The following is a 12,572-nucleotide window of genomic DNA, read 5'->3' as shown; positions in this document are numbered from 1 at the left end:
GTCTGGGTCTCCTTCTGTTGAGGTCTGAGGGCTCACGCAAAGCTGGCCCGGGAGAGTGCAAGCCTGAAGGGTGGTGTGTGGGTGGGTGGGTGTGTGTGTGTCCTGCTAGGGCAGGTGTCCCTCCCGCTCTGCCACTCAGCCCTCCCCTTCTCACTTTCTGCTCCTCCCTTTCAGACCAGGGCTCCAGCTTCACCCCCAGAGCAGCCTCCTCTAACTTTCACGTGGAGGTCAAGGCTCCCCCTTTACGATTCCCAGCAGCCCTGTCCCTCTTGTGCAGCACAGGCTGTCCTCGCACGGAGCTTCTGGGACCAGCGAGCAGATGTGCTACCTCCCTGGTAAACCTCACCCCACGAGCAGAGGGGTCACACCGGGTGGCTCGCACGGCCTCCCCAGGGTTTGCAGCGTTCCTGACACACGAGCGGGAACGGAAGGATGGAGGAATCGAGAGTGGTGTGGTGTGTGAGTGAGCACGCTGGCCTGGCCTCAGCTTCGCTGCTCCTGGGACAGGTCTCTTGCCTGCGGGGCTGACTGAGCTTTCGAGGGGCAGAAATAGGTTCTCTGCCCAAGAGTCAGAGCCCTGCAGGGAGGGAGCGGCTTCTCTTCCATCTAATGGGGAAGCTGGGGCAGAAATTGCCCTGAGGAGCTAGTGCCGGGAGTGTGGGCTGCGGAGTAAGAGGCTCCTGGTCGGAGAAGGAACAGACCCAGAGCTACATGTCATCTGTGAAATGGGCTGCTTTCCGGGTGAAGAGGGTGGTGTTTGCAGCAGCGCGTGGGGAGCCACGGCGCCCGCTGGACAGTGTCCTGAGATGATCCTGTGTTGTGTTGGGTGTCAGACGGAGATATTGGTGGGGAAGCAAGAAGGTGGAGTGCAGAGCGGGGGATCCGGCGGGGGACACAGAAAACGGGGCACTGACCCTCCCACGTGTTACCGGCCAGGCAGAGGCAGGGGTGGGCTGCTTCCTATCCCCTGTCTGAGCTGCTGCCAGCTGCCTGGGAGGCTCTGCTCCATCTTGCAGGGTCCATGTAAGAAGGGGCCCCGGGCAGCTTTGTGGGACATGGCGGGCGGGGGGGAGTGATGATGCTGGTAGGGATCCCGGGGTGCTCAGGGGGTACTTACAGCTCAGTCACATCCTTGGGGATGCCTTTGGGGAGGGCATGGAGCCCCCTGTTGCTGCACCGCACCACTGTCTCCACGCAGGTGCACTGCTCGGGGCAGCGAGGGCCCAGGTGGCAGCTGCTCTCGTCGTTGCCTGTGGAGAGCCCGAGAGTCAGCGTGGCGGGGGACAGACTCCGTGGTGGGGGACAGACTCCTTTGTGGGGACAGTGAGCAAGCTGGTGTCATCAGTAAAGGGAAGCCCTTGGCTTCCAGCGGGCCCAGGACAAATGGGCCTGCTGGTCTCACTCTCGATCAGAGGAGGAGGAGGAGGAGGAGGAGGAGGAGGAGGAGGAGGAGGAGGAGAAGTGGTGCCTGGCCAGGGAGCAGGGCTGCCTGTCTTGTATCGCATTTGTCATGAAGACTCTAAAAACTTGATTGGCCAGAGTATTAGACAGGAAAGAGGTCACTGCCAACCGATCAGAAATAAACCAAACTGACTAACGAGTGGTGGGGGTGGGGGCAGAGCCCTGCCCAGGCCCTCCCTCCCCTCCTCCTCCCTTTCTTCTCTCTTCCCACAACACAGCACCTCTAAGGGTGACTGTCCCACCCTCCAGGACATGTTCACCTCAGATAACCTTTAAACCAGCTCTGTATGTGAATCGCTGGCCAGGGAAAAACTGTGCTGGCTTGAATTTAAGCAGACAATCTGCCTCTGGCATCCTGACACTCGCAGCCTCGATGCCCAGGTCTTCTCACACCTGTCCAGCGACAGGAACTTGCCGGGAGCTCACCGGGAAGTCCATTTCTCATGAGCGCACACCCGGAGCCTCAGCAAGGCGCCGGCAGGAACCGAGGCCGAGGCCCAGGGCACCGTGCTCAGCGGTGCGGGCTGCGCCCTGCATGGAGGGCCGCGCCCCTAATGGCACCATCTCACTGTGGACTCGGCAGATGAGGGTATTTGGGTCACAGTAGATGGCTGTATGGTATCTTGTTGTCACAGATCCATATATTATGACAAACTTCTGACTAATGGGAGTAAACTGTCTTTAGAAAGAGGCACCTTTTCTTAATTTGCTCTAAGGAGCCAGGTGGCCGGGCAGCCGCCTGCAGAGCCCTTTCGAGCCCCAGCTGCATGCCTGGGGGCGGGGTAGAATCGGGCTCAGGGATCCTTGCCTTCTGGTATACCCTGCCCCCCCTCACCCCCGCCGGCTGCGCCCCTGCCAGCCCCGGCTGCCTCACCTTCGCAGGTGAAGTCCTGGATGGCCACGTCCTGGATGGGAATCTCCTTGAGGAAGAATGGCTTCTGACACCGGGGGTTCCCACTGACGACCCGCCTCTTCCTCAGCCACTTGCCGAGCCAGGCCAGGTGGCAGTTGCAGTTGAAGGGGTTGGATAGGAGGTTTCTGGGAGGAGAGAAGGCCCTCTCTGGGTGCTTACCCTCTACCGTGGGAGCTGGCCCAGGTCCTGTTCTGCACCCTGGGGCCCAGCTCTCCAGCGGGTCAGGCCCAGGTCCTGTTCTGCACCCTGGGGCCCAGCTCTCCAGCAGGTCAGGCCCAGGTCCTGTTCTGCACCCTGGGGCCCAGCTCTCCAGCGGGCCAGGCCCAGGTCCTGTTCTGCACCCTGGGGCCCAGCTCTCCAGCAGGTCAGGCCCAGGGGAGGAGGGAGGAGGTCTGAGAAGGGAAATGAAGATTCTTCTGAATCAAGATGTAATCTTTGCAAGTGTCATTCCGGACCTCGGCTGATGGCCATGACCGGGGCCCTGGCCACGCACGTCCTCTCTGCGGAGCCCCAGCTGTGAGCTCCCTTTGGCTCCTTAGCCAACTCTCTCACTCAGATCCTTCACACATGGAGGTCCTCCTGCGGGGACAGGCCCCTAGTGTCCACCTGGCCGGCCCTCCTCAGCCTCCAGTCCTCGGCCTGCAGGACCCTCAGAGCAAATTCTCCTCCATCACTCGCCTTCATTCCTCCGTGGCACCCACCAGAGCTGGTCATGATTGCCCCACGTTTGCCCCCGAGAAGAGGCCCCAGGTCTGTCTGTCTCTGTGTCCCCTGGCACAGGTGTGACACCAGCACAGACACTCTGTGCATGTCTGCTGGATGCAATGATTGGGTTGATGGAGGGACAAAGGGATGATAGCACCTATCACTTCCAGTGTGTCACTTAGAGAAATGGAACCAGGCAGAGCACTTTATAAATCCTCCCCTCACTTGACTGGTCACAGCCACCCTAGGACGGAGGCAGCGTTATTCTCATTTCACAAATGAGGAAAGTAAAGCCACTCAAGTGCCCTTTGGCCCTTTGATGGGACCCCTCGAAGTTGGGCTTTCACGGTCCTGTGCATCTGTTCTGCTCCAGGCCACCACAGGGCCTTTGCACAAGCTCTTCCCAGGGGAGGAGTTGCACTTCCCACTTGACAAGCTAGCCCCCCTCCTAGAACACAGCGCCCGGTTCCCCGACAGAGCCTATGCTGGTTTCCACAGCACCGGGGCCTCGTTCTGTGGTGACTCACTGTGCTGTGAGCTCCAGGAGGGACCACACCTGTGCATCCTCAGACCTAGGTGTGCCCGGCACACGAAGGGAGCCTGATAAACGGTTGTTAGGTGGACAGATGGGTAGATGACCTTGGGCAGAGATAGCAGGGAGCCGGGAGGGGAGAGGCCTGCAGGGGAGGAGCTGGTGAGTGTGCAGTGGATCCAGGAGGACTTACATGGTGGACAGGGAGACCAGCGTGGTGAAGGCTCCGGGGGTGATGGTGCTGATGCGATTGTCATAGAGGGACAGCAGTCTCACTGAGCTCAGACCAGCGAAGGTGTCATTGCTCACACAGCTGATCAGGTTGCTCCTCAGCATCCTGCAAGGAGAGGGGTGGGGATGCGAGAGCACAGGCATTACCCTCTCCTTCCCACAGCAGGGCCACACCATGTGGTGTGTGTGAGTGTGTGTATGTGTGTGCTTGCAGGCATGCTTGTTGTGTATGCATTTATCTGCATGTTGTATATGTCATTTTTATGTACGTGTGTATATGTCACTGTTAGTGGGTAAATGTGTTTGCGCGCCTCTATCAGCATGTTTCTGGTATGATTCTCTGTGTGTGTGTGTATGTGCGCACGCGTGTGCGTGTGTTGGGGCTGCTTAGCATGCTCAGTTCTTCCCCATCATGGGCTGGGAATGTCTGAGGCCTTTGGCTCCAGGAGGAGGGGATTCAAGAGGCCAGACTGGCGCCCGGACCTGGTCTGCCGCCAGCCAGCCTTCCCAGTCCCTCGGATGCTCCCCTCCCACCTCCCTCCAGGCCGTGGCCCAGGCCCCGGCACTTACAAGGTCTTGAGGCCGCTGAGGCCACGGAACATGCGCCCGTGCACCATCTCCAGCTGGTTCCCTGTCAGCATCAGCTCCTGCACGCCTGCTGCTCCATCAAAGGCGCCCTCTCGCACCTCCTTGATCTTGTTGTTACTGAGGTTTCTAGAAGGAGGGGCAGATGGGTCAGGACAGATGCAGGCAGGGAGTCACTGGCCCTGCAGCCAACCCCTGGAGTGAGGATGGGGTGGTGGGGAGTGCAGCCTTGGGCTCCCAGACGTTTGTCTCCAGCACCTGTGCCCGGGGGCAGGGACCCCGGCCCACACGGGGGGAGGGTGAGGAGGGGGCTACCTTTGTGAAACAGACTGTGCGGGGCTTAAAGTCTTTTCAGGGTCATCACCTCTTCCATGCCCGGGGACTGCTAGTTTTACAAAGGGGCTCTCTGTTAACTACAGTCACCAATACTGTACCGCACACTTGAAAGTTGCCAAGAGAGTAAATCCTAAAAGTCCTCAACTCAAGAAAAAAGAAAAGAAAAACATGTTGTAGTTATGTATGGTGACGGCTGGCAACTGGATTAATTGTGGTGACCATTTCACGATGTGTGCAAATGTCGAGTCATTATGTTGTAACCTGAAACTAAGCTATGCCAATTATTCCTCAAAAACACGAATAAACAAAAAAGTATGCAAAACAGGACAAACAATAAAAAGTGTGTATGGATGAAAGAAAAGGTGATTCTCGAACTTCCTGTCTTCAACAGATGCCCTGGTAAGCAGCACTTCCTAAGAGGAGGGGGGAGAAAAAGGCTCAGTCCGCCCCCCCCCGCCCCCCCCCCCCCCCCCCCCCGCCCCCGCCACTCCCCACGGGCTGGGCGTTTGCAGAACTCCTAGCTCCCTCACCAGGCCAGATCACAGACAGAAACTGACACGTCCTAGTCTCCACGTTTTGAGCATTATTCTGTGAGGGGTTTGGCAACAGAATCACATCAAATTCTCATAGCAAGGCCTACCAGATGGGTGTCATTATTACCACGGTCTCATCCTGGGGCTAAGGTGACTGAGCTCAGAGAGCTTGAGCAACCTGCCCGCAGTCACACAGCTGAGACAGGAATGGGAAGCCAGGCTTTCGGGCGCACGCAGAGTCCTCCAGTGAACCTACGTGACGGTTCCTTAGGTGATGTGGGTATTGACTTTGTTTTCCTAGAGGGGGCTCGGTCCTGTCACTGTGAGTAGGCTCTCCCCTCCCCTGCGAGGTTCAGTCACCACGCCAGGCCTCCGGAGACCTGAACAGTGACCTGTAGGGCCACTGGGGCTGAGTTCCCTGGCAGGCGGGGGACCAGTGGGGGCCGGGGGCCTCTGCAGACCATCCCGAAATGCAGCGCAGGGGCAGGAGGAATGGATGGAGTGGAAGGTGAGGGCATTGACAGCCTGAGGGAGGAATTCAGCTGCCCGAGCACACAGCAGCCAGAGCCTTGCACCGGATGGTGGTGGTGGGGTCTGCGGGTGGAGACGCGCCCGCTAACTGGCCGAGCACCTGAGGTTGTTAGAGCTGAGGGCTCACTAGAGATGGCCCAGCGGGCCCACTGTGCTGCTGGGCATGCCGAGGCCCCGAGAGGAGAGGGTGCTGCTCTGGGTCCCAGAGCACCACTCCTGTCCCTGCACTGTCGCTTCTCCAAGTGCTCACCTCGTGGGAGCTCTGTGCTGAGCCACAGCGGCCTCAGGGTGTGGAACTGGGCACCTCACGGCCCCAGGCAGGCCGCCTGCCATTGTTCTAAGTAAGAACCGGCCCTGCAAGGTGCTATAGTGGCCACACCTGTGGGCAGGTATGGAGGACACAGATGGCATCTCAGTCCCACTCTCCAATCTGCTCCCTCTGTTCTTCCTCATCACCAATCTGCTCTCCTCCCCCACTTCTATCCTGCTAAGGACATAGGAGCACACCCCTCAGAACCCCTCCCCCAAGATCACGGGGAGGGGGGGCAAACGGGGGGCTCTCCCACTGGATTTCTGCTCGCTGCCTGGCTGTCCTTAATCGCAGCTGCTTTTCTTATAAATCCTGTCGTCCTGGTCCAGGAATGAAGGTAATGTTCTGGGGAGACTGCAAATTACCCCCCAAATAGACATAGGAGGCTCCCCCAGCAGCTGTAACTCATGGAAACGCTGGAGGACACAGGTTTTGCTCCTGAGAGTCAGGCTTCTCGGGGATTGAAGTGCAGGGCCGCGATGACGATGGATTGCAGCCGCGGTGCAGCGAGGGCTCCCATCGCCTGACATCTGGTTCTTTAAATGAGCAAAATTAGCATCACGTTCCTGTAAGGCTCGTGAACTGCATGTTCTCAGGCTGGGAGAATGGAAAACATCAGGGAGGACAAAAGGGGAGAGACTGTTCCAGAAGACCAGGCTACTGCTCTCTCTGCATCCATCCCAGTGGTGTTAAAAACAACAGGCGGTCTGGGCTGGAGCCCTGTGCGAGCGAGCCGGCCGGGGCAAGCACTCGGGACGCTGAATGAGGGTGTCGGGGTGTCTGCAGACCCTCCCGAAGGGTCCCGCTGGGCACTCTGCTCAGGGCTCTGCCGCCCACGAGAACGGAGGGTCCCCCTGGGAGGATCCAGGAAGCCCCGCCCCAGGCCAGGGTGCTTCAGAGGACGCAGAGGCAGAGGGACCTGATCCCGCTGCGAGCTGCTGGCTGAGCCTCTCAGACCTGTTCTAAGGCTTCCCGAGAGACACGAGGGCCCCGAGGCTGGGACGCCGCTGGGAGGTCTCTCAGCTTGCAGGGCAGCCCGTAAACCAGGCAACGGGAAGGACCTGCCGTGCTGCTGAAGCCCAGGCCAGGTGGACGGGCAGTGGGGAGAGAGCAAAGGGGTTCTGGGAACCGAGGAGTGGGTCACGGTGGAGCAAAAGCACCTGGCGCACTGGCGGGTCTGGGGTGTCCTGGTCACCTCCATGTGGACCCCTCGCTCCCCTGAGGTGGACTCTCTTTCTGCAGCGGGGTTGCAGCTCGAACGTCCACAGGGTCCAGGCAGGTGACAACGCTAGGAGCAGGCCCAGGGGGTGGGAGTGGTCAGCTGGGAGCAGGCCCAGGGGGTGGGAGTGGTCAGCTGGGAGCAGGCCCAGGGGGTGGGAGTGGTCAGCTGGGAGCAGGCCCAGAGGGTGGGAGTGGTCAGCTGGGAGCAGGTCCTGGGGGTGGGAGTGGTCAGCTGGGAGCAGGCCCAGGGGGTGGGAGTGGTCAGCTGGGAGCAGGCCCGGGGGTGGGAGTGGTCAGCTGGGAGCAGGCCCGGGGGGTGGGAGTGGTCAGCTGGGAGCAGGCCCAGGGGGTGGGAGTGGTCAGCTGGGAGCAGGCCCGGGGGGTGGGAGTGGTCAGCTGGGAGCAGGCCCGGGGGTGGGAGTGGTCAGCTGGGAGCAGGCCCGGGGGGTGGGAGTGGTCAGCTGGGAGCAGGCCCAGGGGGTGGGAGTGGTCAGCTGGGAGCAGGCCCGGGGGGTGGCAGTGGTCAGCTGGGAGCAGGCCTGGGGGGGGGGAGTGGTCAGCTGGGAGCAGGCCCAGGGGGTGGCAGTGGTCAGCTGGGAGCAGGCCCAGGGGGTGGGAGTGGTCAGCTGGGAGCAGGCCCGGGGGTGGGAGTGGTCAGCTGGGAGCAGGTCCTGGGGGATGGCAGTGGTCAGCTGGGAGCAGGTCTGGCGGGGGGGCGTGGTCAGCTGGAAGCAGGTCTGAGGGGGTGAGTGGTCAGCTGGGAGCAGGTCCAGCGAAAGGAGGAGTGGTCAGCTGGGAGCAGCCCTGGGGGATGGCAGTGGTCAGCTAGGAGCAGGTCTGAGGGGGGAGTGGTCAACTGGGAGCAGGCCTGGGGGATGGCAGTGGTCAGCTGGGAGCAGGCCTGGGAGGTGGCAGTGGTCAGCTGGGAGCAGGTCTGGGGGGATGGCAGTGGTCAGCTGGGCGCAGGTCCGGCGGGTGGCAGTGGTCAGCTGGGAGCAGGTCCGGGGGGTGGCAGTGGTCAGCTGGGAGCAGGTCTGGGGGGTGGCAGTGGTCAGCTGGGAGCCGGCCTGGGGAATGGCAGTGGTCAGCTGGGAGCAGGCCTGGGGGATGGCAGTGGTCAGCTGGGAGCAGGCCTGGGGGATGGCAGTGGTCAGCTGGGAGCAGGCCTGGGGGATGGCAGTGGTCAGCTGGGAGCAGGCCTGGGGGGCGGCAGTGGTCAGCTGGGAGCAGGCCTGGGGGATGGCAGTGGTCAGCTAGGAGCAGGTCTGAGGGGAGGAGTGGTCAGCTGGGAGCAGGTCTGGGGGGGTGGCAGTGGTCAGCTGGGAGCAGGTCTGGGGGGGTGGCAGTGGTCAGCTGGGAGCAGGCCTGGGGGATGGCAGTGGTCAGCTTGGAGCAGGTCCGGGGGGTGGCAGTGGTCAGCTGGGAGCAGGTCTGGGGGATAGCAGTGGTCAGCTGGGAGCAGGTCCGGGGGTGGCAGTGGTCAGCTGGGAGCAGGCCTGGGGGATGGCAGTGGTCAGCTGGGAGCAAGTCCGGGGGATGGCAGTGGTCAGGAGAACACATGCCCCACCTAAGGGGGGCTGCTCCTCAGGGCAACTCAATCAGAGCCATTTGGGAATGTGGGTCCAGTTCTGCCAGATCTTCCGGTTTTCCAGAAATCCTGATGTTTTGGCGTGTGCCAACTCCTGATTTTTAAAAGTGGGCAACTGGTTCTTATTAAAAACATATTCGTGGCCGGCAAACCTACCCAGGGGCACCCGGTGGCGGGGGCTGCCAGTTTTTAGACTCCGGCTGAGAGCCTCCCAGACAGAAACGGCTGCAAGTCACCCGAGAGCCGCCATGACCTCACTCTGAAGGTGATGTCATTTGAAAAGTGGCCTCCAGTTACCACAGTGCTAATGACCCCGTGGGCACCAGTTCATCCTTCTGCATCCCTTACCACAAGCGATGCTCAGGGAAACCTCATCATTCTGACATGGGCACACGGGCTCAGAATGGTCCAGAGGGCACAGCGAAGTCTAAACCCCTAACTGTGTTCATGCTCCTTTTCCCTGTCAGGGTAGAGCTATGAATGCATCCTGGCCAGGCCAGCATGGCTCAATGGTTGAGCATCGACTTATGAACCAGGAGGTCATGGTTTGATTCCCAGTCAGGGCACATGCCCAGGTTGCTGGTTCAATCCTCAGTGGAGGACATGCAGGAGGCAGCCGATCAATGATTCTCTTTCATCATTGATGTTTCTATTTCCCTCTCCTCCCTTCCTCTTTGAAATCAATACAAATATATTTAAAAAACATGAAGAATATACCCTAGGGTCCTGGTCCCACCGTCCTGAGGACACTTAGCAGACTCAGGCATAGGCACAGCTGGCTCTGACCACCAATGGGCAGAATTCAGTGGACCCAGCACCTCTCGGGGGCATAGGGGTGGTAGCAGGTCCCAGCGCATAAGGATCTCTACTTAACCAAGAGTTGCCGTCAAGTTATCTATACATATAATCTATACATATAAAGAGGTAATATGCAAATTAGCTGGGAAGTCTTAACGGGTCATGACTGGACCATTAGCATATTAGCTCTTTATTAGCTCCTATGCCTGCTGCAGGGCGTTGCTCCAGAGATGAGGCAGAAGCGGGGAGGTGCTGGGAGAATGCAAGACCAGCCTGAGGTGACTCAAGGGTGGGTGGTGCCATGGGAGAAGGCAGAAGGGACAAGGTGAATTGGGAAGGGTTCCCGGATTGGAGAGGGTGCAGGCTGGGCTGAGGAACTCCCCCACCCCGGTGCACAAATTTCGTGCACTGGGCCTCTAGTTTTATATAAGTGGTTGCAGCTGGAGGCTGTTTGGCCCAGGTTTACCCGGTTGGGTCACCTGGCTGGCTGGCCGGCCAGCAGTGTTTATATGGATTTATGTACGCGTGTACCTCCCCTCCCCCCACACACACGTTTGCTGCCTCTGTGCCGTGTGCTCCCCACCTAATGGCCCTGCCACCACTCCTGGCCCCACGCTGCTCACTGACTTTTGACCTTGGACAAGTTCCTTAGCTTTCTGTGTTTCACCCGAGACCCCCATGTCCCGTTGCTGATCCTTTCCTGAGTCCCTCCCCGCTCCCTTGGGGCAGATGCGGGTTGTGGGCTGGGGAGCAGGATGAGCAGAGGGCACGTGGGGGGCAGGGATGGCATGGGGCACACACCATCACAATATCGACGATTTAGAAATAGTGTTCTGTTTGGTCTGTGTCTACACGCCGTGCCTTAGTGCCTACTGCCCAATAGGGCCACCTGGAGCTGAGGGATCCGCCCCCGCCCCGCATTCTGCCCAGCCTGCCAATTGCCCAGCTGACTTACATCTTCCGCAGGTTGGGCAACTTCTTGAAGATACCGGTGGCCTCCAGGACAGATATCTCGTTGTCGTTCAGTCGCCTACATGGGAAGCAAGCAGATGAGGGGGCGGCTTAGCTGAAGATGGATGGGGTTCCCTCTCCCGAACCTTCCGAGGCCCCACCCAGCACCCCCATGGCTTCAGCTGAGTTGCCGCCTGGACCTCACACTCGGCCCATATCAGCCGAGCCTGGACAATGTAGTGTCCACCCTGCAGCCCACGGGTCGGGAGGGTGGAAAGGGGAGTGCGTGAGGGGCAGGAAAGGGCGAAGGCCAACCCAACTAGGTGTGTTGGGCTTTTGAATACTCAGCATCCATTGCCAGTGATCCGCCTTCACTCAGGAAGGTACCAGTGACAGCCACACCCCCAGGAAGGCCTCCCCATGTCCTCCCAAGGCGCCCAGCCTCTCGGCTTTTTCTGAATCCTTCCCTCTGCAGGGGCTGCTTGGGGATCCCAGGCCCCCATGCGTAGGTGCTCAGGAAGAGGACGGCCAGTGAGGCGGTGCCTTGCCCTGTCCTGCTGTGACTTGTGAGGCCAAGAGAAGGAGGGTGAGGGTCATGAAGGCCACCATCGTTTCCCTGGGGCTTACTCTGCGCCAGGTTCAAGGTGAGTCCTGTGCTCACATTCTCTGATCTAATCGTCCTGGCGGTGGGGTCATTGCCTCTACTTCTGCAGCTAAGAATCTGACCTTCAGGTCTGAGAAGCAGCTGCCTAGTATCAGGAAGACTGGAGAAGGCGGGCATCAGACCCAGGTCCGCCAGCCCCCCACCTCCCAGTGCTGTGTCTCTCCCCGCCCCCACCCCCTGCAGGTAACTTCCTAGCGCTTCCTTTTTGGATAAACCATCACACCCCTGTATCAGCATACTTGGAGGCACAGATACAGCTAATCATCCTAGCTGCTCTCTCGCTATATGACAGTTACTTGTTTACTATCCGTCTCTGGTTATACTGTAAGCTTCGTAAGGACGGACTGTCCGCTCTGTTTGTTGTGAAAGCTGGTGGGCCTAGCACAGTGCCTGACTCACAGGTGTTCAGGAAATATTTGTAGAATGACGGACTGTCTTCAGGTGTGAGCAAGCTGTCCCCAGGGGATGCCTGGGCGGCTGAGTCAGGGGGGCACCTCAGGAGACTCTGCCAGGGCTGACCCGAGGTGACTTGGGGTGGAGGACGTAAATGGAGTCCCCCCCCCCCCCCCCAACCTCCCTGCCCCGGGCGGCACTTACAGATCGGTGGCGTATTCAGGGAGGTGGCTGGGGATGCGGGCCAGCTTCTGGTTGGAGCAGTCCACAACGGTGCCCTCGCAGCGACATTTCTCGGGGCACACGAGGTCCATGAAGCACTCGCTGCTGAACCGGCTGCGGTAATCCTCTGAGCCTGGGTGGGCCAAAGAGGGAGGGCGGCGTCACCAGGGTTCCCGCACCCGGCGAGGTGTGGGCAGTGGGGTGGGGGTCCAGGGACAGACACAGCGCTGCCCGCATTTGTGGGCCACCTTGCTGGTGCCCTCCCGCCCCCCAGCTCTCCATCTGGGCTGCCATTCACCGCTCTCATCCCCTGGAGGCCCCTCCGAGGGCGCATGAGCTTTTGGGGGGCCGGACCTCTCAGAGGAGCTGAGGGAAGCTAGGACGCCTCCTCCTAGAAGTGCTCCAGGCACATGTGTATGGAATTTGGCTACAATTTAGGGGGCTGCTGAGTCCCGATGCTCCTCGTCCATGGACCCTCTGAATGTGCGTGACAATCGAGTGAGCAGACTTTGATGGGGTTCTGACGGGGGCTACACCAGGGGCGGGAACAAAGTAAGGGGAGGGGTCACACATTCAGGGCCCAAGCAGGGAAGGGGAC

At 60.0% G+C, this 12,572-nt stretch overlaps 1 protein-coding gene across 1 annotated transcript in view; it reads right to left on the bottom strand.

Annotated features, from left to right (window-relative positions):
- SLIT3 (slit guidance ligand 3) overlaps positions 1-12,572 on the bottom strand; it is a 524,056-nt gene that overhangs the window by 36,916 nt on the left and 474,568 nt on the right. Inside the window, exons 15-20 of the mRNA XM_070414445.1 lie at positions 11,957-12,107; positions 10,700-10,774; positions 4,413-4,556; positions 3,805-3,948; positions 2,336-2,499; positions 1,118-1,250 (exon numbers count right to left, since the gene is read on the bottom strand). Coding sequence (XP_070270546.1) covers positions 1,118-1,250; positions 2,336-2,499; positions 3,805-3,948; positions 4,413-4,556; positions 10,700-10,774; positions 11,957-12,107 — 811 coding nt within the window. The remainder of the gene's footprint in view (positions 1-1,117; positions 1,251-2,335; positions 2,500-3,804; positions 3,949-4,412; positions 4,557-10,699; positions 10,775-11,956; positions 12,108-12,572) is intronic.

The sequence above is a fragment of the Myotis yumanensis genome, unplaced genomic scaffold (genome assembly GCF_028538775.1).
Source record: "Myotis yumanensis isolate MYYU_CA2020_CCGP unplaced genomic scaffold, mMyoYum1.0.hap1 SCAF_5, whole genome shotgun sequence".
In the NCBI taxonomy this organism is placed as follows: domain Eukaryota; kingdom Metazoa; phylum Chordata; class Mammalia; order Chiroptera; family Vespertilionidae; genus Myotis; species Myotis yumanensis.
This window is presented reverse-complemented; position numbering and strand designations above follow the sequence as displayed.